At 48.8% G+C, this 23,217-nt stretch overlaps 1 protein-coding gene and 1 long non-coding RNA gene across 2 annotated transcripts in view; one reads left to right on the forward strand and one right to left on the reverse strand.

Annotated features, from left to right (window-relative positions):
- Window positions 1–233: 233 nt before the first annotated feature.
- The window catches only part of LOC143835021 (uncharacterized), a 37,601-nt gene continuing 14,617 nt past the window's right edge, over window positions 234–23,217 (reverse strand). Inside the window, exons 2-8 of the mRNA XM_077332090.1 lie at window positions 15,120–15,184; window positions 10,855–11,050; window positions 9,709–9,791; window positions 6,530–7,571; window positions 6,233–6,426; window positions 3,210–3,338; window positions 234–1,867 (exon numbers count right to left, since the gene is read on the reverse strand). Coding sequence (XP_077188205.1) covers window positions 1,214–1,867; window positions 3,210–3,338; window positions 6,233–6,426; window positions 6,530–7,571; window positions 9,709–9,791; window positions 10,855–11,050; window positions 15,120–15,184 — 2,363 coding nt within the window. The 3' untranslated portion in view covers window positions 234–1,213. The remainder of the gene's footprint in view (window positions 1,868–3,209; window positions 3,339–6,232; window positions 6,427–6,529; window positions 7,572–9,708; window positions 9,792–10,854; window positions 11,051–15,119; window positions 15,185–23,217) is intronic.
- LOC143835023 (uncharacterized) overlaps window positions 9,519–23,217 on the forward strand; it is a 40,130-nt gene continuing 26,431 nt past the window's right edge. The window contains exon 1 of the long non-coding RNA XR_013229968.1: window positions 9,519–9,630. This is a non-coding gene — a long non-coding RNA (uncharacterized LOC143835023). The remainder of the gene's footprint in view (window positions 9,631–23,217) is intronic.

Raw genomic sequence — 23,217 nt, forward strand, 5'->3', positions numbered from 1 at the left:
TTTTCCACCCCTACCCCACTCTTACTGCCCAGAATGTCCTTCCAGGAAAATACACACTGCCACCTTTGCATTTCACACCCACTTTTAAAATCCTGCCTCTGAAACCCAGCTTTTTGAAAGCCTGCAATTCCTCAATCGTCATCACCACCGTATTCACAAAAATTTCTGCAGCTGTCAGGATCACAATCTTTATTTTGTTCCAAAGAGAGAGAGAGAGAGAGAGAGAAAAGGAAGGAAGGAAGGAAGGAAGGAAGGAAGGAAGGAAGGAAGGAAGGAAGGAAGGAAGGAAGAAAGAAAGAAAGAAAGAAAGAAAGAAAGAAAGAAAGGAAGAAAGAAAGGAAGAAAGGAAGAAAGGAAGAAAGGAAGAAAGGAAGAAAGGAAGAAAGGAAGAAAGGAAGAAAGGAAGAAAGGAAGAAAGAAAGAAAGAAAGAAAGAAAGAAAGAAAGAAAGAAAGAAAGAAAGAAAGAAAGAAAGAAAGAAAGAAAGAGGCTAAATTCCCTGCTTGTGCTTCACAGGATGACATGGATGGGAGACATACTGCTAGGCTTACAGGTATTCCGGCTACAGCTATGCAAGAGGAATAGGAGTATCAGTTGGAAGGACCTTCCAAGCTGGCCTGCACAGGAACATCCCATCTGCAAAACAGAGCTCAGCCTAGTTAAGCCAAGCTCTCCCAGTGTCAAGAACAGAGACAGGCAGCTTTGGTTCAAAAAGCTGAAGGCTTGCTTCTCATTGAAAGAAACCAATTCCTTTATTACTCTGTGCCACTCTCGCTAGGGCTGACCTCCCATGAAAAGGAGGTTAATTCTGAGCAGGGATTCATACATTCCCCTAAAAGCTGATAATTCTGCCGAAGGAGAATAATGCTGAGACAGGATGATGCTGATGGTGATGCAGAATCAGAAGAAGATATGTAGATGAGCATGACAAATCATACAGAGAAGCTGCAGGCTGCCCCACGGAATCCCTTTGCACATCTACATATGTGGGTGACTGAATGATCTAATCTTAACTGGTGCAGGGATTAGAAGGAGGCAGAAGCCAAAGGGCCATGCTGAGGCACTGCAGTTGAATAAATAATATACTTGTTTGAGAGCTGGATAGACTGGACTGAGCTGGGCTGAGAGAAATCTTCCGTCTGGGGCAGAACAAGAGAGTGAGTCCAGCCAGGAGAACTTCCCCCAACAGCTCCAGGAAAAATACATGAAAACGTTTACGGCTTCTTTTCAGATACTTCATTGAGAGAGCTTTTCCCTGCCTTTTTAACTTCCGCTTTTATCTCCTCAACCTCTCGCTTTGCTCTCTTCGGCATTTCAAAAGTAGCTTCCGCCTCTTGAGTCTTGCTTGCTTCTTTCCCTTTTCCTGCTTCCAGCTCCATGGCTTGCTCAGGCACCTTTGCCAATTTAGGCACAGCCCTCTGTGGCTGGAGGGGCACCATCTCCTTCAGAGCCCCGCTCGACACGGTGGTCTTGCCTGCCTTCTTGGGGGCTTTCTTTGCACTTTCTGGGCTGCTGGAGGCGGGCATTTCCGCCATTGTGGGCTCCTCAGCACCAGCTGGGGCCACTTGAAAGGGCCCCACGATCCAGTTCAGAGGTGTATTCTTTGTCACATACTCCACCAACATGTCCAGGGCCTCCCGCGCCCGGGTAATCTGCTCGCGGCCCTGCTCCAGGATGCGGGATGACAAATCTTGGAAGGATGTAGCGGACGAGAAAGAAGCTTGAAGCTGGCGGACGTTGCTGACAGCTTGGTCCACTCTCTCCCGGACGTTGCCCGGTAGGCCTTCGATGCTAGACATCAGTCGCAAGTAGATGGGGCCAAGGTCTTGAGCAAGCGAGCGGAGCAAAGCCAGGGTGCGTGATTCTACCTGCAGAGAGAAGACAGAGCTTTGGATGTCACAAAAAGGAGGTATAACATCTGTGGCCCAATAAGGTTAGGGTTTCCAGTAGGGGATGCCAACCTCCAGGTGGGGCCATGGGATCTCTGGAATTACAGCTCATTTCCGGACTATAGAGATCAGTTCCCCTGGAGATAATGGCTGCTCTGGACAGTAGACTCTTCATGGCCCAGTATCCCACCAAGGTCCTCTCCTCCCCAGGCTTCATCCCCAAATCTCTCGGAATGTCCCAACCTGGATCTAACAAACCTAGCCCCCCCATCCCCCACCAGGGGAGGCATGGCACCCTAGCTGCCATTAGCTCTTCAGTGAGAAATTCCTGGGGGATTAGGCAGCGGAGCCTGGGCAGGGTGAAGTTTCAGGACTCTGCAAGGAAGTGATGCTATAGAGCCCACCCTCTGAAGCTGCCATTTTCTCTTTGGGAATTGGTCTCTCTAGTCGGGAGCTCAGGTGTAATTGTGGGGTAACCTCAGGTCCTACTTGGAGCTCGCCAACCATAGATGGCAACAAAACCTTCATGGCGGCCATATTCTGAATGGAGCGAAGGGCTGGACAGTCTTTGCAGTGTAGTGTTTGTTAAAAGCTGCCTTTCTCAACCCTTTGACTGTGGAAGCACACCTAAAACATTTTTTACAGACTTCAAGGCATATTAGAAGTTCTGTCAGCTGGCCACAACTCCCTGCCATGCCATCTGGAAGTGACCTATCACCAGGAAGTGACATCACCCAGATGGAACCATTGCTTTATTAGCAAGAGTTCTGCTACAAATGAAGCAGAACAAATGTTTGAATGGTTGGGCTTATCAACCCCTCCCTCCCCTTATCAACCCCTCCATCATTGGTCACTTTGGGAGGGGTGGATCAACCTGCCCATATAGGAGCTTTCCCCTGGTTTAAAGGAGTAAGGTAGGCCTAGGAAGGCATCAGATCATACCTCTGCTGTTACACTTCCAACCAAAACTATCATACAGGATTATTGTGAAGGTAAAATGGAGAAGGGGAGGATAGGGCTGGGTGAGAGAAAACATTTATATTTTGAGAAATAAATTATTCTGCCAGATCCTCAATGGTTCTTCATAGTGGGGGAACTGGCTTAAAGGGCCCTTTGTCTACTTGCTTTGCATAGGAGAAGGCGGTGAGGCAGCCTCCTGGTTAGCGTGAGGTATAATGCAAGCTGTCCATTCCCTGTTCTGTACTCAATGGCCTCCATACCAAGTACCAACCCTGCTTCGTTTCTGAGATCTGATGAGAGCCAGCTACAGACCAGGCTGCCTGCCTTCCTTTTCTAAATCCCCACTGAACTGAGAAGGTACCTCCAGCTGTGGGTCTCCATGGGCCTGGGTCCCTCCGGGCTGCTTCTGGACCCACTCTGACAAGACCAGGAGAAGTTTCTGTTGTGCCTCCTGGAACCGCTGTCCAACACCTTGTTTCAGATTCTCGACCTGCCAAAAGACAAAATGGGCTCATTTGTATGGGCTGAGTGTCTACAATGCATTCAGAGATGGCCTAAAGCAGACTCCAGATCCCAGGTTAGCAGGACTTGCAAAGATCTTTCTTTGATGGAAACCTTGTAGAGACACTGCTAGTCAGAAGAGACAATTTGAGGTGACAATGCCCTGACGGTTTAAGAAGAGACCTTCATATGCCTAAGGTTCTAAACCAAAGGCTGTTTGGTAGAAGTTTCACAGCTGAAACCACTTCAGTAGTTTTGAGGTCTCATGAGGGGTGACACTCATATGGGTGATCAAGTTTGGGGGAAGGAACATGTCTTGGTAGCAGAGCATTGCCATGTTTAGCCTTGAGGAGATAACCTTTCCCCAAGACTCACCAAGAAACATGGATGGCACCAGGCTAGATGGACCAACAATCTGTAGAAGTCATCTTCAGGTGTCCAGTGTTCTCTCAGGGTGGGACTAGGGCACCTTCTTCTAAGGCTGGCTTTGTCAACTTTTTTATCATTGAGAAACCCCTGAAACATTCTTCAGGCTTCCAGAAATCCCAGAAGTATCACAACCATGCAGAATACAGTTGGGAAGCACAGCCGTGTACATGCCCACCTGGGTCGCTACGCCTTCTAACCCCCTCCAGGCCCATCATTGGCCGTTTTGGAAGGGGGCAGGTCAACAGGACCATATATGATCCTATCACCTGATAAACGTTTAACACATATTTTAAGAGTTAATTAACTCCCACCCATTCAGGAAACTCTTCCAGGGCCATCAAGGAACCCCAGGGTTTCACAAAACCCTGACTGAGAAATCCTGTATCTAAGGCAATGTCTCTAGATGTCTCTCTGACCTCTCCAGTTGAAAAGAACTATGAGGCGGGGAAAGGCCCTTTTCTGCTGCAGGTGTCGGAGAGATGTGTTAGTCAACAAGATGTGCTACTCCAGTTAGCCTGTCCACGCTAGCAGGCGATATGTGCGTTCCTAAGAAGAATTACACCCTTCTAAACCCATTGATGGTAGAAACGTGGGATAAAGGTTTAGCTGGTCAGGCAGTAGGAAATTGATCCTACACATGTAGGAATCTATTGAATATTTACATATGAAGCCAGGGCCAACTTAGAGAAGCCTTAGAAAGCGGTTTTCATGGCAAGTGTACTTATAGAATCATAGAATCATAGAGTTGGAAGGGGATCTCTAGGGTCTTCTAGTCCAACCCCCTGCACAAGTCAGGAACTCACAACTACCTGCCTACCCACAGTGAACCCAATTTCATGCCCAAGTGATCCCCACCACCACCAATAATCTCCAGAATCCAGCTTGGCCTGGAGGAAATTCATCTATCATCCCACGGTGCCAATCAGCAATTCCCTGGATATGCAAGGAAGGGCCACAAGAGACAAACACTGGCACATCCCTTCTTACCCACCCACTCACCATCTGCCTAAGTTCATAAAATCAGCATTTCTGTCAGATGACTATCTAGCCTGTGCTTAAAAACTTCGAAAGAAGAACCCACCACCTCCAAAGGCAGCCTGTTCCACTGAGGAACTGCTCTGTCAGGAATTTCTTTCAGATGTCTAGCCGAAAACTCTTGTGGTGCCCAAAACTGAACACAATACTGCAAGTGAGGTCTAACCAGCGTAGAGTAAAGCAGTAACATCACCTCAAGTGATTTTCTTTTAATACGGCCCCAAATCCCATTTGCCTCTTTCGCTACCGAGTCACACTGCTGACTCATGTTCAGTGTCTGGTCTACTAAGACCCCCAGATCCTTTTCCCACGTCCTACTGCCAAGACAGCTTTTGCCCATCCTATAGTGATGCATGTGATTTTTCCTTTTGTACTCAAAAAGGACATTACAGAGCTGGGGAAAGTATTGAAGAGGGCAATCAATATGATTCGGGGATTAGAGCCCCTTTTTTAGGATGAAAGGCTGACGAGTTTGGGACTCTTCAATTTTGAAAGGAGATGACTAAACAGCATTAAAAGGGGATTAGATGGATTCATGGAGGATGGGTCTACCAATGGCTGCTAGCCATGGTGAACCTTCACATTGGCCCATTATGCATGGGCGAGAAGGCCCGAAGTGGTGGCGACAGGGCTTCGGGGAAAATCCCCAATTATGCCCGACGTCGCCGCCATCCAGGGCCCAGCCCGACCCAGGGCTGCAGAAGGCCCGCGTTATGGAAACGCAGGAACTTCCGCAGCTTCCGGATACTGCAGGCACCTGGCTGGGGCGGGCTAGCGCTGTGCATAATTGCCAGCATCGGGCCTTTCGTCTTGCCCAACCCCAACCTATGGTGTCCTTGTAGGGACACCGCACGCCCCTGCCCCCACCAAAGTGTGTGGAGGGGGCCTGCCCCCCCACTCCCCCTGGCCCCTCCCCACCCCCCATACACTGCCACTTACCTCGCTGGCCCCGGCACACAGCGCGTGTGGGCACGCTACGGCGGGGCAGCCCCGCACGCCCCACCCCGTGCGTTCACGAGGAACAGCGGGGCATCCTGCCCTGCTGCTACGGCATAGTGGCAGCGCAGAGTAGCTGCCACCATGCATAAAGGGTCATTCAGAGGCAATCTCTGAATCCCAGATCCAGAAGGGAACCTCAGGGGAAAGTCCCCTGTGGCTGGCCCTCCAGAGGAACTGGATGGCCTCTGAGTGAGACAGGATGCTGGACCAGATGGACCACTGGTGTGATCCAGCAGGGCTTTTCTGGCGTTCTTAAGAGAAGCACAGGTGGCTTGCCATTTTGTTCCTTTGCAAAGTCTTCGTTGGTGTTCTCCTATCCAGGTTCCAACCTTGTTTAGCATCCAAGATCTGTTGAGACTGGACTATCCTATGCTGCCTCCCCTCCATTTATGGGCTGAGGATGGCTAAAATTGGACTTACCAAATTAATTACCATCTGGAGTTGCAAAAGTATATTTTGAGTGCTTTCCTTAAGGAGATGAAGTTTGCTGATGGACTGAACATAGGCCCGATGGCGCACTTTGGTGGAGAGGGATCCCAAGCGGATAAAATAGCTTTGCTTCCCATCCTTTGTGTAAGCCTTCTTTGAACTTGGTACTTCTGATGCCAGCTTTTCTGCAAAAGAAGGACAAGACAGCCTCAGTTCTGAAGGACAGATAAAAAGCAGTGTCCGAAAGACACACGGGCAGCACAACAAAGCCTCTAGCTCTTCTCTTACCCAGCTCCTCCTGCGGCACAGGCAAAAACTGATCCACCATTCTCTCTGACTTGTCGAGCACAGCCTCCACTCTGCTCGCTACCATCTGCTTCAGGAAGTTGGTCAGCTCAGCAAGTTGGTCACTGGTATTCTCTGCAGGTTTGTATGGCCGGCCAGCCACAATATCCCTCGTTCCCTGGGCAGCTTGGAGAGCAGTGCTCACTGTAGAAGATACCACTGACTTGGTCAAGTCAACACTGTCTTGGACAGTGCCTTTGGTCAAGTTGATGATTTCGCCCACTCTGCTGGCCACGATGTCTTTGGCCCCAAATGCAACATCTTTGGCAGTATTCACTGTGGAATTCACCACCATCTTGGTTAAGTCAACACTGTCCTGAACGGTCCCTTTGGTCAGGTTGACAATGTCAGCCACTCTGTGGGACACGAGATCTGTAGCCCCGAACGCAGCATCTTTGGCAGTATTGACTGTGGACGTCACTACCGACTTGGTCAAGTCGACGCTATCTTGGACGGTCCCTTTGGTCAAGTTGACAATATCGTTGACTCTGTTTGTCACAAGATCTGTGGCCCCGAACTTGGCATCTGTGGTTTTGTCTGCTGCAGAATGCATCACAGCTATGGTCAAGTCAACACCGTCCAGGACTGTTCCTTTGGTCAAGTTAATGATGTCGCCCACTCGATTAGCCACGAGATCTGTGGCCCTGAATGCAGCATCCTTAGCAGTGCTCATTGAGGAAGACACCACAGACTTGGTCAAGTCAACAGTGTCCTGAACAGTCCCTTTGGTCAGGTTGACAGCATCAGCCACTCTGTGGGCCATGAGATCCGTTGCCCCAAATGCAGCCTCCCTGGCAGTAATCAGTGTACCAGCTACTACTGTCTTGGTTAAGTCAACACTGTCATGCACAATGTCCTTGGTGATGTCTGCAGCTTCTGTCACTCTTTGGGTGATGATATCTTTGGCTCCAAAAGCAGCATCCTTGGCCGTGTTGACCGTAGAAGAAACCACTGTTTTGGTTAAGTTGTAGCCATCTTCATACAGCTAGACGTTGTGGGAGGAAGTGAAAGAACAGAACACAACTCAGGTAGAAGGAAGAAAAAGCCATCTGGTTCAGCATCTTGTCTGTGGCCCTTTAGAAAACAGGAGACCAATGGATCAAGCAGTGATCCCCCTCCCCAACCCCCTGTCTAACAATTACACGATGAAATTGCAAGCTAATTGGTATTGGGAGATTTGCATGCCCCAGAATCCCCTTGGCCAGGGGAAACAGGAAATCCCAGTGAAATCACATTCCAGGTTTCTGTTTTTATGGCCTACCTCCTGCTAGCACTTACTTTGATAACTTCTCCTTCAAGACCTCTGCAAAGCTTTGGCAGTTTTTGTGGTGATGTTCTTGGAGCATCTTTTAGTGCTGATTTTATTGTTAATGGAATTTATGCTTTGTGATTTATTTTTCTCTCTGAACCATTTTGTTGTTGGAATGTTCTATTCTGGTAGCTGCTTTCATGACATCTCTGGAGAGGAGGTAGGGGCTGGGAGCTCTCCTGAAGTTACAACTGATCTCCAAACCCAGAGTTCAGTTTCCCCAGAGAAATTGGCTGCTTTGGAGGGCAGAGTCTATGGCATGGTACCCTGCTGAGGCCCCTCCTTAAATCCTGCCCTCACCAGTTAAAGTGCTGGAGATCAGAATCCATATCAGAAGGCCTTTAACATGTTCTTGGCCAGCACTAAATTTCTGTCCTCTGCTATTAAAATTTATCTCACTATGCACGCTAACCTCATTCTACTCTTATATCCACATACCTTATGATCCCCTCTTCCTTTTATTTTATTTGGGACAATGTTAGTAATATGTAATGTAATTTCACTTGGAGTACTGTGTTCTGTTTTGAGCACCACAGTTGAAGAGGAAAGTAGACAAACTGGAGCATGTCCATAGGAGGGCAACAAAGATGGTGAAGGGTTTGGAGACCAAGACGTATGGAGAAAGGTTAGGGGAGCTTGGTCTGTTTAGCCTGGAGAGGAGATGACTGAGTGGGGATCTGATAACCATCTTCAAGTATTTAAAAGGCCGCCATGTAGAGGATGGAGCAGAGTTGTTCTCTCTTGCCCCGGAGGGACAGACCAGAACCAATGGGATGAAATTAATTCAAAAGAAATTCCATATAAACATGCAGAAGAAGTTCCTGACAGTCAGAGCGGTTTCTCAGTGGAACAGGCTTCCTTGGGAGGTGGTAGATCCTCCATCTTTGGAGATTTTTAAACAGAGGCTGAATAGCCATCTGACGGAGAGGCTGATTCTGTGAAGATTCAAGGGGGTGGCAGGTTACAGTGGATGAGCGATAGGGTTGTGAGTGTCCTGCATAGTGCAGGGAGTTGAACTAAATGACCCAGGATGTCCCTTCCAACTCTATGATTCTATGAAATCTAACTCTCTGGTCTTCAGACAAGAGAACAAACACAGCATGGCTTGTCATTTGTGGGGATGCCTCCATGCTTAGGTGGGGACTATGTAGCGCTAGCCAGAGGAGAGCAACCAGCAAGCCACATGCCAAGGAGATGTGTCGAACCTAAGTAACATTATCTCCACCTCCAGTGCCCTCGCACCAGCCTCCTTTCTCCTGGGGAAGGGTTTTTTGTTTGTTTTTTTGTTTTGTTTTTTAAGCAAATTGTCTTGAGCAAAGAATAGGTGTTAAATTGTGCAGGCAAAGCAAAAACAAAAAATCCTCTCCCCCAGTTAAAACACAAAGCATGCATCTCTAAAGTCCCCCCTGCCAAAAAAAAAAAAAAATCAGGAACGAGATTAATTTTTAAACGCTTCAAGGCTCATGATTCCAAAAGGGGTGGCATTAAAAAAGCACAATGCATCTATGATAAGATGCATGGCCGTCTCAACAGAGAAGTTTTACTTAAAAAAAAAATTAGCTGGCATTGCAGGCCCTTTAAAACACGGAAAGGGGTGATTGGCTGTCTGGCTTGATTTACAGAAGGAGGACAGTCATGCGTAAACCGTGTTGCTCTCTTCTGACATTTCACGCATATGTGCAAAGTGCTAAGAAGCATGAGAAAGCAACAGAGGAAAGCGAAAGAGAGCCAGAAGGTGAGGAATGGCTGGCGTTATTTTCTTAATCTTTGTGTGGAAGTCCCCTAGATGTACAAGGAAAGAAGACACGTTTACCTGAGTGGGTTGCTGATGAAGGCAGGGTAGGGTCTCCTCTATTCTGTCCAGTCCTTGGTTCACATAATTGTTCACTGTTGAAACTAGGCAGAAATGGACATTCACGTGTTTTAAATATCTCACCTTTGAATTAGGTCAAAAGTGCATTGACTCCTCTGAATTGGGTTTCGGTAATGTTGGGCTTGTGTTTGTGTTTTATTGTTTATCTAAATGCCTGAAATCTCAGAGTGCAGCACAGAAGCACAAGATAAAGGGAAATTCTGTCTTTATTATTCTGTCTTGTTTGCAAGACCAGATGAACTGCAGTCAACTCAGGTTTAGTCAAATGTATCACTTGCAAAGCAGCTGGGACTGTTCTACTCAGGTTCTGCCAGGTATGTTTTTCAAGAACTCAGAGGAGTTGACCAACCTCAAAGGTCTTTCCTATAACCAAAAAAGGTCATGGTGGTCTGTCCTTGCCTGCCTCTGCACAATAAAGGCCATGGAGGTCTGCCAATGCTGGTCGCACATCCAGACACTAATGGTGGCTGATCCTGCTTAGCTTTCAAGCTCTGAAAGGTCAGGTTACACTGGGCTATCAGACTGCAGAAGAGAAGGAAATGGCCTTAAATTTGGGCTGCTGTTGTTCAAAGCCCTGGCAAAGCCTAGATTCCAAGCACAGTGAGTGTGTTTGAAAACATCTTGGGTCTGGTTATGAGGTCCATAACTTTGTTCAACTCAATAACCCCCCCCCCACACACACACACACACACAAATTTAACTTCAAGAGCAGAGAGTACTGAAAGATTGTGTAGCTTCGTTCCAGACGGTGGCCATGCTGGTCTGCAGCAGAAGATTGAGACTGGGGTCCCATAGTTCCTGAGGGGCCAGTAAGATTTGTGGGGTGAACATCTGAGAGTGGAAAGCCAGTGAGGGTGATGGATTTCCACCCCATGCAGCCTTCCACAGAGATGTTTGCAGATCGTGGTATGCAATGTGAGACTGAGGCAGGCACCCCATGGTTCCTTTGAAGGGGCCCCAATTCTATCAGCCTCAAAGGTACTCCTGGGTCTTAATGAACCTGTGCGTGATGTGTAAAGCTGGCTCGACCCTTTGGTGTTCTGAGCAAGAGTCCTCCCCCTTCCCTTCCCTTCCCTTTATACTCACTGTGGGGCACGATGCGGCCGAGAACGGGCTTTGTGCCCCCTAGGACAATCCCTACCACTACCGCTGTTGTAGTCTCCAGCACGTGAGCAGCCTTGTTGAAATACGGATGCCTTTCCTTGGCGTTGTGGTACAAGGAGACACATAGGTTGTACATGGCGCTGATCAAGGGGAAGCTGGCCACTCTGTTCACGACATTCTGGAGCAGGGAGATGGTGAAAGCATTAAGACTTGAATCCAAACCTTTTTCTTTGATGCCCACCAATGTGGCGCTTCAGTGCAATCCCTAGTAGTGATCTTGGTGGCATTTGCCCCTCCTCCTTCCCTCTGCTTGTTTGCACTCATCACCCCCCCCCCCCCAAGAGAACTGAAATCTTCAGCATCAGCATCTGCTCAGGGTCTCAGGCCCGAAGGCGGTGAAATTGGCCTTGACCAGGACCCTGGCCCTAGCCTGGTAGAATGAGCTTCTGGGGAAGGTCAAGGCCCTGTGGTACTTGAACCACTTCTGCAGGGGCTGCAAGACAGACCTGCTCCGGGCTTTTGGTCAAGGCATAGAATCATAGAATCATAGAATCATAGAGTTGGAAGAGGCCATACAGGCCATCTAGTCCAACCCCCTGCTCAATGCAGGCTCAGCCCAAAGCATCCTAAAGCATAAAATAACCTCCACCAAGAAATGTTGGCCCCACCACTGGGAGGAGGAGGAGGAGGAGGAGGAGGGGGAGAGGTGGAAGACTGGATCCTGCCTGACAGCCGCCCTACCCCCAGTCTGGGAATTTTAGTTGGGGGGCATTAGGAAAAGTGTAAATGTTTTTTAACTTTTGTCTGTTGTATTTATTTATTTATTAGTTAGATTTGTATACCGCCGTTCCGAGCAAACTGGCTCATGACGGTTAACAATAAAGCATCACATAACAATATAAAACGCCCCGTAAAACAATTATTAAAACCCCAAAATTGCGACATGGAAGAGCAGGATAGAAATTAAAAATTATTATTATATTATATTTGGCATATTCTGTAGAATTGTATACAGTTCGTAGCATCCAGCTTAAATGGACTCTGGGGAATGGTAGAGGACAGGAAGGCCTGGAGGATAATTGTCCATGGGGTCGTGATGGGTAGGACACAACTTCGCAACTGACAACAACAACATGTAGCATTCAATGGGTACAACTGGACTACTGCAATGTATCTATCATGGAGCAGCTCATGAGGACGACTGAAAGGCTTTAGCTGGTTCAAAATGTGTCAGCCCAGCTGCTAGCAGGTGTAGCTTATAGAGATCCAATCAAAAGCATCCCAGCTTCCTGGCCTAAAAAAAAGACTGAGTGGGCCTAAAGTGGCGGGGAAAATATGGTGGGACCAAATAAAAACTGCACTCTCACTTATTAGTGTGCCAGAACTGTATCTAGAAAACCAGAGCCCCACTAACTAACCACCCATCCCAGTAAGTCAGAACAACACACAAACCAAGCCAAAAATACAAAGACAAAATAAAACACACAAACACATTCTCACACTCAAACCCATCCAGCCAGATAAGCACCAAACAACTCCTGCCATGACATGAACTTATCACCACAAAAAAACAAAACAAGAAACAAGAGCACCACCCACCCAACACACAATTAGAAATGAGGACAGTCTGCCATTTAAGATGATCGGAGCTTAACCCCCTAAGGAGGAAAAACACACACACATATTCAAAAACCCCTATTCTATACAAGAGAACAACAAAGAATATGGAGGTAGACAAATAAGCTAAAACTATCAAAGCAAAGAACAGAGCAAGATAACACAAAGACAAAAAAACAAGAAGGGAGAAACAAGTAAAAGAGAGAGTCAACAAACAAAATCAACAACAAAATAACCGCTCCACAACAACAGAGCGAAAATGGGAAGGCAAAAAGGAGGGGCTCAAAGGGACTAGGGATTCCAATAATAAGGGGAAGGTGAAGAGATGGTGATGGAAGGAGATGGTATAAGAGAAGAGCTTAAACATATGGATATGCTTGGACCCCTTCTTATCTCTGTCCCATGCTTTGGTACTCAGGGATGGAGGCTAAGGGTAGAAACCACTTCCAAAACTGACGCTGTGCAACACCAGGTTGATAAAAAATAAGACCACCACTCTGAAAAATTATTTTGCAGACCAGAGTATAGACCTGGCGTATGTGATGGAAACCTGGGTCAGGGAGGGCGACAGTCGCCTTAAAAAAAGCTAGCCCCTGTCCTCTGTCAGTCGTGGACTGCAAGGTGGGGAGGAGGGGTTGCACTTCTAACCTGGGAGGATTGCTCTTTCAGGGCCCTTCCTGCACTGTTGGTCCTGGGCACAAAATGTGTTGTCCTCAAGTAGGATGCGGGTGGCCATCTGTATGGTGTACCATGCACCCAACGTACCACCAGATGCCCTGCCAGCTCTGCTGGAGGCAGCAGCAGTGTGGGCATTACAGTTCCCCAAACTGTTAATTCTGGGGGACTTTAATGTCCACACCAATCTGCCATCCTCTGGAAATGGCCTGGACCTGGTGTCAGCCATGGTGAAACTACGGCTCTCACAATTTGTCACCAGCCTGACCCATACCCTGGATCTGATCTTTGCGGCAGGATTGGAAGAGGAGCTAATACTGGCTAACCCCATTTCATGATCAGACCACTATGCCCTGAAGGCCTGGCTAAGAATATCTCCCCCTCCTCAGTTGGCTGCTGAGCGAATTTTGGCTTGCCCAAAGCGACGTATGGATCCAAATGGATTCCTGAACACTCTGCAGGACACAATGTCTCATAGTGCTTCTCTAAATGAGCTAGTCAGCAACTGGCATGACAGAATACTGACTGCCATTGATGAGATCGCCCCGGTCGCTGTCTCTGTTCCCCCCAAAAGTGCCCTTGATCATATATGGAGGGGCTTCATGAGATCTGAGACAGCTAGGGTGAGTTTGAAGGAGAACTCGTGACGAGATGTCGGGAGCATCCTTTAGGGCATTCATGAAAACCTATGAGATGGTGATGAAGTCAGTAAAGTGCAAATTTTACTCAACTTCCATCACATCTGCAAACTCGCACTCAGGGTCGTTCGGTCACTCACCACCCTTGAAGAAGGGGGCCAAAACAGAGACAAATTGGACATCAGCTGTGAGGCTTTTGCAAGTTTTTAAGCAGAGCCTAGATAGTCATCTTACAGAAATGCTTATTTTATGAACTTAGGCAGATAGTGAGTGGGTGGGCAGGAGGGGATGTGCCGGTGTTTGTCTCTTGTGGTCCTCCCTTGCATGCCCAGGGAATTACTGATTGCCACTTTGGGATGGTAGGTGAATCTTCTCCAGGCCAAGCTGGATTCTGGAGATTTTTGGTGGGAGAGGGGATCACTTGGGCATGAAATAGGGGTCACTGTGGGTGGGCACGTAGTTGTGAGTTCCTCCATTATGCAGGGGTTGGACTAGATGATCCTGGAGGTATCTTCCAACTCCATGATTCTATGATTCTTAGGAAACATGCTGCCCTTGTATGTTCAAAAGGACATATGTTGTCTGCTTCCCAGGCTCCAGGTGGGACCCAGGGCTCTCCCAGCATTATAAATCATCCCCAAAGATCCGTTGCCCTGGAGAAGCTGGATGCTTTAGATCAGGGGTAGTCAACCTGTGGTCCTCCAGATATTCATGGACTACAATTCCCATGAGCTCCTGCCAGCAGATGCTGGCAGGGGTTCATGGTAATTGTAACCCATGAACATCTGGAGGACCACAGGTTGACTACCCCTGCTTTAGATGGTGAACTCTATGGCACTGGACTAAAAAGCAACTAGCTGACCTTGGAGGTCCTTTCCAACTCTATGATTCTATGATTCTTAGGAAACATGCTGCCCTTGTATGTTTCAAAAGGACATATGTTGTCTGCTTCCCAGGCTCCAGATGGAACCTGGGGATCTCCCAGCATTATAAATCATCCCCAAAGATCCATTCCCCTGGAGAAGCTGGATGCTTTAGATGGTGAACTCTGTGGCACTGGGCCCCACTGAGGGAATTCCCTGCCCTCCCCAGGCTTCAACCCCAAATCTCCAGGAATTCCCCCACTTGGAGCTGGCAACCTTACTCCCCCCTCCCCCAGTAGTGGCATTTGGGACCTGGCAACTCTCTTCCCGGGGGGTGGAGCCCCTCGTCTCCCACTCAGCATCTTTTACTCAGTCCCCAAAGCTGGACCTGTCCAAATTGGGGGTGGTCTGGTTTTCTTCTGGGGCACGATTGCAATGAAAGGGGTTTACCTACCTCATTCCTTAGTGCTTCAAGATGATCTCCATTGGCATCCGTGCCGGTCTCACTGGGGGACGTGTCTGTAGTGGGAGAGAGGAGGAAAAGAAGAGTCCAGGGTGCTGGCCAGTCACATTTCATTTAGAGCCTCTGCTGTGGGCCTTGTTTCCTCATGGCCCACTCAAGCCCCCTAAGCCAAGTGCTCTTTAACCCCTTCCTCCCCAGTGCAATGGTAGGACAGGTTGAGAGAGAGCGCTTCCCACGCAGAGTGTTTCTGTGGGTCCTTTCTGAAACAGGCCAGCGAGGCACTAATGTGTATAAACAGAAATCTCAAAGCTACTTCTGTTGATGTCTGTGAGAAGATGCTTTTGGACCCATTTTCTCATCTGCATGGGAGAAAATGCCTGTGTCTCTTAATAAAGATATGAGGGGTGCAGCACATATAAGAACATAGGAAGAGCCCTGTTGAGACAGACCAGGGAGGGTCCATCTAGTCCAGCTTCCTGCCTCACAAAGAGGCCATCTAGTTTCTCTGGAGGGCCAAGAACAGGACAGAGGGGTCAAAGCCTTTCCCTGATGTTATTTCCTGGCACTGGTATTCAGAAGTTGACTCTCTCTGAATGTGGAGGTGCACCTTTATTTTCCATGGCTAAAAGGTAAAGGTATCCCCTGTGCAAGCACCGAGTCATGTCTGACCCTTGGGGTGACGCCCTCTAGCGTTTTCATGGCAGACTCAATACAGGGTGGTTTTACCATTTCCTTCCCCAGTCATTACAGTTTTACCCCCCAGCAAGCTGGGTACTCATTTTACCGACCTCGGAAGGATGGAAGGCTGAGTCAACCCTGAGCTGGCTGCTGGGATCGAACTCCCAGCCTCATGGGCAGTGATTTCAGACTGCATGTCTGCTGCCTTATGATTCTGTGCCACAAGAGGCCCTTCCATGGCTAGCAGTCACCAATTGACCTGTTTTCCATGAATCAGTCTAAAACCTTTCTGAAGCCATCTGTGGCCATGACTGCAACTTCTGGCCACAAAATCTATCTATATATTTATAACTGGCTGTGTAAAGAAGTTTTCTTTTGTTCATCCTGAACCTACTGCAGGAAGAGAAGATCTCTTGGTCCATACTCCCCACCCCTTGCATAATTTGACAATCTTCAAACAGATCCCTCCTGAGTCACAGCACTGACAGAGCTGTTCGGACTGAACAGTAATATCAGGGATCTCTCAGCCTTAACTCCCTCACAGGGTGTCTGTTGTGGGGAGAGGAAAGGGAAGGCGACTGTAAGCCACTTTGAGCCTCCTTCATGTAGAGATGAACGGCATATAAGAACCAACTCTACTTCTTCAGTAATATCAGGGCTCTCTCAGCCTCACCCACATCACAGGGTGTCTGTTGTGGGGAGAGGAAAGGGAAGGCGACTGTAAGCCACTTTGAGACTCCTTCGCGTACAGAAAAGCGGCATATAAGAACCAACTCTTCTTCTTCTTCAGTGATATCAGGGCTCTCTCAGCCTCACCCCCCTCATGGGGTGTCTGTTTTGCAGAGAGGAAAGGGAAGGCAAATGTACGTCACTTTGAGATTCCTTTGGATAGAGAAAAGCGACATATAAGAACCATCTCTTCTTCTTCTTTAGTAATCTCAGGGCTCTCTCAGCTTCACCTCCCTCACAGGGTGTTTGTTGTGGGGAGAGGAAAGGGAAGGTGTATGTAAGCCGCTTTGAGACTCTTTTGGGTAGAGAAAAGGGGCATATAAGAACCAACTCTTTGCAGATGATACTAAACTAGATGGGGTAGAAAACACAACAGAAGACAGAATCAAAATATAGGGTGATCTTGGTAGGCTCAAGAAATAGGCTAAATTGAATAAAATGAAATTCAATAGGGACAAATGTAAATGTTCTGCATTTAGGTAGGAAAAACCATATACATCAATATAGAATGGGGGAGACGTCTTGGCAGTAGCAGTAGTATGAGCAAAAAAGATCTAGGACTTGTAGGAGACCATATCTTTAAAGGAGACCATTTATCTTATCTTAAAACCGCCCGCGGTGCCGCGAGCGCCGCGGACTAAATAATTCGGTAAGCGGCGAGTGGGAGGAGTTAAGGCGGGCTCAGTCCGTGATGAGGAAGGGTGCCAATTGGCCCCTTCCTCCGGACTGACTATTGGAGGGCCCAATCGGCAGGCGATTTGCGCCTGCCGATTGAGCCCTCTGATTGCCCGCTCGCCGCCAAGGGAGCTACTGCGAGCCGCGTGCAGCGCGCCTCGCAGTTGCTCCCTGGCCGGTGGCCTGGCGCGTCGGAAGGCGCAAAGCGCCTCCCGATGTGCCAGGCCACCGGCCAGCGAGCTGCCGCGACCCGCACACAGCGCGCTTCGCGGCTCCTCCCTGCACGCCGCCCTCCAGACTCGCCGCCCCAAGATCGCCGCGCCCCAAAGACGAGCCGCCATCGGCCGCGCCGGCCCCAACAGCACCACTGCCGCGCTCATAGTGCCCGCTGGAGGAGCCGCGATTGCCGCCTCCGCACCCGCGAATGCCACTGCCTGTACAGACGACAACGCCTGCAGCCGCGCCCAGCCGCCCTGCCCACACACAGACCTCAAGACAGCGGGCCTATTTTCTAGTCTTAACACTAAATAAAGCCATAAGGGCTGTGTGGGAGGAGTTAGGGCGGGCTCGGTCCGGGATGAGGAAGGGTGCCGATTGGCCCCTTCCTCTGGACAGACCATCGTCTGATTCCCGATTCCTACTGATTCCTACTGACAAGGCAGCAACTGCGAGCCGCGCAAAGCGCGGCTGGCGGGGGCTCCCTGCCCGGCGGCTTTACGCGGCGAGAGGCGCAAAGCGCCTCTCGCCGCGTCAAGCCGCAGCACAAGGGAGCCCCTGGCATCGGACTACATGCCGCTTCCATCAAGAAAATGGCCGCCAGCCAGAAGGAGCCGCGAGGGAGCTCGCCCACTCAACGGTAAGCCACCTTTTACTCTGCCCCAGCCTGCTAGCACCCATTGTATTTCGGATACAATGGGCTTTTTTACTAGTTTAAATAATAAAACAGTAAGGGCAAGGTGGGAGGAGAAAGGGCGGGCCAAGTCCGTAATAAAAACTCGGAGGGGACAATCGCAGCTCCTGATTGGCCCCTCTGAGTGTCACTCGGGGGCCAAGTGGCCAATGGGGATCCCCATTGGCTACTTGGCCCGTCCTCGGCTTTGCGCTCTGGCAAGTCAACCATCCTCGCCTCTGCGCTCTAGCGAGTACAGCATCCTTGGCTCTGTGCGCCGTCTCTGGTACGTCTGCGGGGGGAACAGGCTTCACTGGCGGGAAAGGAGCAGGGCCTCCATGTTGAAGACATGTGAGGCCGGTGAAGTTTCGCACCTTTCCCGGGGGGGGGGGCCCAAGGTTCGTGCGTCAGGAAAGGAGCAGGGTAAGAAGCCGATGTTGCCCAGGGAGGACTGCGCACCAGGAAAGTCCCTGCTCCTTTCCCGTCCCCCACCATCTGATCTTGCCTGGGGAGCCACCCACCTTTGCTGCTGGGGGGGGCACCTGCACGCCCCCCACTGGCCGTGGCCTTCACCTGGGCCCTCATGCGCCCAAGCCCTTGTGTACCTGCACCTCTTTGGGGGCGGCCGTCCATCCTTCTGTGGGTCCCGAGTACAGCCCGTTGCCCAGGGAGCCGCCCACCTTCACCTGGCAGGGTGGGGGCTGCCTGCTCTGGCCCTCGCACGGCTACACGTCGATGGGGGGGCCGCCCATCCTTCTACAGGCCCCTGCTACCGCCCATTTTTATAAATGGGCTTTGCCCCTAGCATATTGAATATAAGTCAACAGTGTAACTCAGTGGCTAAAACGGCAAATAGGATTTGGAGCTGTATCAAATGGAGTATCGTGTCTAGATCATGGGAGGTGATGGCATTGCTTTACTCTGCTTTGGTTCAGCCTCACTTGGAGTCCTGTGTTCAGTTTTGGACACCACAGTTGAAGAGGGATGTAGCCAACTGGAACACATTCAGAGGAGGGCAACAAAGATGGTGAGGGGTTTGGAGACCAAGACTTGTGAGGAAAGGTTGGGGGAGCTTGGTCTGTTTAGCCTAGAGAGGAGACGACTGAGAGGGGATCTGATAACCATCTTCAAGTATTTAAAAGGCTGCCATATATAGGATGTAGCAGAGTTGTTCTTTCTTGCCCTGGAGGGACGAACCAGAACCAATGGGATGAAATTAAATATCTGTAAGAAGTTCCTGACCGTTAGAGCGGTTTCTCAGTGGAACAGGCTTCCTCAGGAGGTGGTGGGTTCTCCATCTTTGGAAAATTTTAAACAGAGGCTGGATAGCCATATGATAGAGAGGCTGATTCTGTGAAGGCTCTAGGGCTTGGCAAGTTACAGTGGATGAGCGATAGGGTTGTGAGTGTCCTGCATAGTGCAGGGGGTTGGACTAGATGACCCAGGAGGTCCCTTCCAACTCTATGATTCTATGATTTTATGATTCTGCGCATTTTGTTTTCCACTCTGGGTGAAAAGCAGCTTTAAATATTTTAATATATAAAGCATTTCTAGTGTTCTAGGGTTTAGAGACTCGCTGTATAAGGAGGTTCCATTTAGCAACTATGGGTAAGGAGAGAATTGTGCTCTTTCACAAATGTTTCTTGTTCTTTCTGAAAGCTGCTTAAGGCATCTTTTCACCTGCGGACTCCCCAAAATCCCATAAGAACAGGCACAGGCCTTTGTATCTAATGAACTGATCATGGCTTAAATTACCCACATAGGTTGTTTGGCAACCTGCTTCCACCCCGTGCATATCACAAGGTCTGGTGCAACCCTTTGTTTTGACAGAGAGTACCAAACTGGTTTGGCGCCCCATTTAGTACTCCCACACCAAAATATCTGGCAGGACATTGATCAGAACAGCCAGTCCACCTCTCAGAACATCACGAATGCATTGATTCCCAAATATTTTTGACCCTGTGATATCCCTTATCAATTGGCCAATCAAAAGCCTTGGTGGGATCTGCCCTGGACCCTGTGTTGTTCAACGTATTTATAAATGATTTGGACGATGGAATAGAGTGGGTGCTTATTAAATTTGAAGATGACACTAGGAGAATTAGAAAACACAGCAGAAGCAGAATCAGGATACAAGATGATCTTGACAGGTTGGAAAATTATTATTATTGTTGTTGTTGTATTTATACCCCGCCTCCCCCGAAGGCTCGAGGAGGCTTACATAACCCCATCCCCTAAAAACCATAAAATAACAATAATTCCAATAAATTTACAATAGTTGGTAACCAATTGGTCACAGTGGCAACAATGATGGCGTAATCTACTCATTGCTCTCCGCATCCTCAACTACGGGAGGGGGGTAACACTCTCTACCGCCAGTTTGTGAGGGGGGGCTGATCTTCTTACCGCCCGGCCTCAACTATAAGCCTGGCGGAAGAGCTCCGTCTTACAGGCCCTGCGGAACTGGGCTAAAATGAACTTCAGTAGTGAAAAAAAGGAAGTTCTTCAATTAGGTAGGAAAAATCATATGGGTCACTATAGGATGGGTGAGACTTGGCAGTAGCCCATGTGAAAAGGATCTGGGGATCTTTGTAGACTAATCAATGAACATGAATCAGCAGTGTGACTCAGTGGCTAAAAAGGGAAAGAGGATAAGAGGCTGTATTAAAAGTATAGTTTCCAGATCATGTGAGCTTAGTCTGTTTAGCCTGGAGACAAGATGACTAAGAGTTGATATGATAACCAAATACTTGGGCTATCATATAGATTCTATACTATAGAAGATGGAGCAGAGTTGTTTTCTGTTGCCCCAGAGTATTGGACCAGAACCAATGGGTTGAAGTTAATTCAAAAGAATTTTCGGCTAAACATCTGGAAGAAGTTCCGGACAGTTAAAGCAGTCCCTCAATGGAACAGGCTTCCTTGGGAGGTGGTGGGTTCTCCATCTTTGGAGGTTTTAAAGCAGAGGCTAGATAGTCATCTGACTGAAATGGTGATTATATGAACTTAGGCAGATGGTGAGTGGGTGGGCAGGAAGGGAGGTGCCAGTGTTTGTCTCTTGTGGCCCTTCCTTGCTGATCACCACTGTGGGAGGGTAGGTGAATTTCCTCCAGGCCAGGGTGGATTTGGGGGGGGGGGGTGAGGACATGCAATTTCCCAACACAAACACACCACAACACTAATGCAAATAACACAATGCTGAGTCCTTCCATAAATTGTCAAGCCCTCCCTCATGGATCTGTGACAACATCAAATTGTCTTGACTTGCCTGGGTCACATCAAAGCAACACTGGGCCAAATGGTCAGGTCTACACATCTTTTCCATTGCCCAACTGAGGCTCTGCAAAGATGCCTTGCTGGGTATAGATGGAAATGGTTCCTCAGACCAGGAATCTCATTTTTGCAGATCCTAATTTCCATTGGGAGGAATTCTGCTGGTGCAAAAGGCACCTCCAGAGAGAATTACAGTTAATCTGAACCTTGTCTGTCTCCTGACTTTATGGGGGGATTGGGATTAGACAGGGTCTTCCTTTGCTTTCTGTCACACAGCGTCTCTACATGGATTACCTGATTTTTAAATAAATCCTTTTTGCTTTTTTCAACCATCTGGTCTCGGCGTGGTTTTTGGCTCTCTGCAATTGGTAGAACCCACAGAGGTTTGAAGGGTACCCCCACAACCTTTCCTCACAGGGGAAGAATCACTTGGGCATGAAATTGGGGTCACTATGGGTGAGCAGGTAGTTGTGTGTTCCTGCATAGTGCAGGGGGTTGGACTAGATGACCTTGGAGGTCCCTTCCAACTCTGATTCTTTGATTCTGTGGGCAAAAGCTCCACTGGGCCCTTCCCACTTCCTAAAGTTACTTGGTGGGTGCCAGGAAAGGTGTTGGTGGGTGTCAAGGCCTTTGCAGGTGTCACGTTGGGGCAATCCCTAGAGTAAGGACCTGCTCGGCTATGGCTCTTAAATCACGCCCCTTCCACAGAAAGAAGATTCATCCGTCCCCCCTGAATTTTGGGTTGCAGGTCCAGATTGATGAACATCCATACAGAAAAGGGAGCTCAAATGCATCTCCTTTCACATCCAGACAATGCTTCTGGGCTTTAGAGGAAAGGGCAGAAACTGCCTTACTGGCCCATACTGGTCGTATACTGGTAGAGCTCAAGAACTGCATACAGACAATCCCAGTATGGAAATTTGTAGATTAGAGCCCTATGGAATGAAATCTTGTTGGTATTCAAGAACAATTAAGAACAATTGACAGCCCTGAGGATTTGTGCCCTGAGGTGCTGATGGAGGGGGGGACGTTGGATACAGGAAATGGAGGAGGAGGGGGTTTATTCTTCTCCTTGCTGGAGCAGGTTGTTGTTAGGTTTTATGGTTTTAATGTTTTATGTATTGGGGTTTTATTCTCGATTGTAGCCTGCTGCGAGTCAACTCTGAGAGCAGCGGGTAGATAATCCAATAAATAAGTTGCCACAAGACTCCCATGTGGGCTTTATTGTTATTCCTCTGGAATAATCATTCTTTGTGTATCTGTTGTTCAGCAGCAGCGAAATGTTTGCAAACCAACCCTGCTGTGAACTGCTCCTCTTGTAAAACTAGCACAGGCCATTTTGCATGTCACCCATCTTAGACAGGAGGGTTGGATCCAGCAACGTGGGAGCAGAAGGGAAAATGGGCCTGGCAGAGTTCAGCCTGCACACGCGCTGGAATGACAGCCCCTCTCCATACCACAGAGATCAGCTTCCTCGGAGGAAACGGCCTGCTTTGGCATTGTGCCACACTGAGCTCCTTCCCGGCCCCAAATCCTGCCCACTCCCGGCTCCACACCCAAAGTGTTCAGGTATTTCCCAGCCACACTATTTCACACAGTTTTGGGTGGAATAACAACCTGACCCTGGAGCAACAGAACACCTCGCAGAAGGTACAGAGGACTTCATGTCATTTGGCTTTGGAATTGCATCAGAAGGGATATTTCATGCTGTCTCTTGTGCACGCAGAGAACAGGGGGGTAATAGAGTAGAAAGCACAGTCAGCAAGAACAGTCACTTTCCTCAGGGACAGCAGGGATAATTTCAGTGCTTTCACCTGCCCAAGGACTCTTGCACAAGTGGAGATC

Source organism: Paroedura picta, chromosome 4 (assembly GCF_049243985.1).
Source record: "Paroedura picta isolate Pp20150507F chromosome 4, Ppicta_v3.0, whole genome shotgun sequence".
In the NCBI taxonomy this organism is placed as follows: Eukaryota; Metazoa; Chordata; class Lepidosauria; order Squamata; family Gekkonidae; genus Paroedura; species Paroedura picta.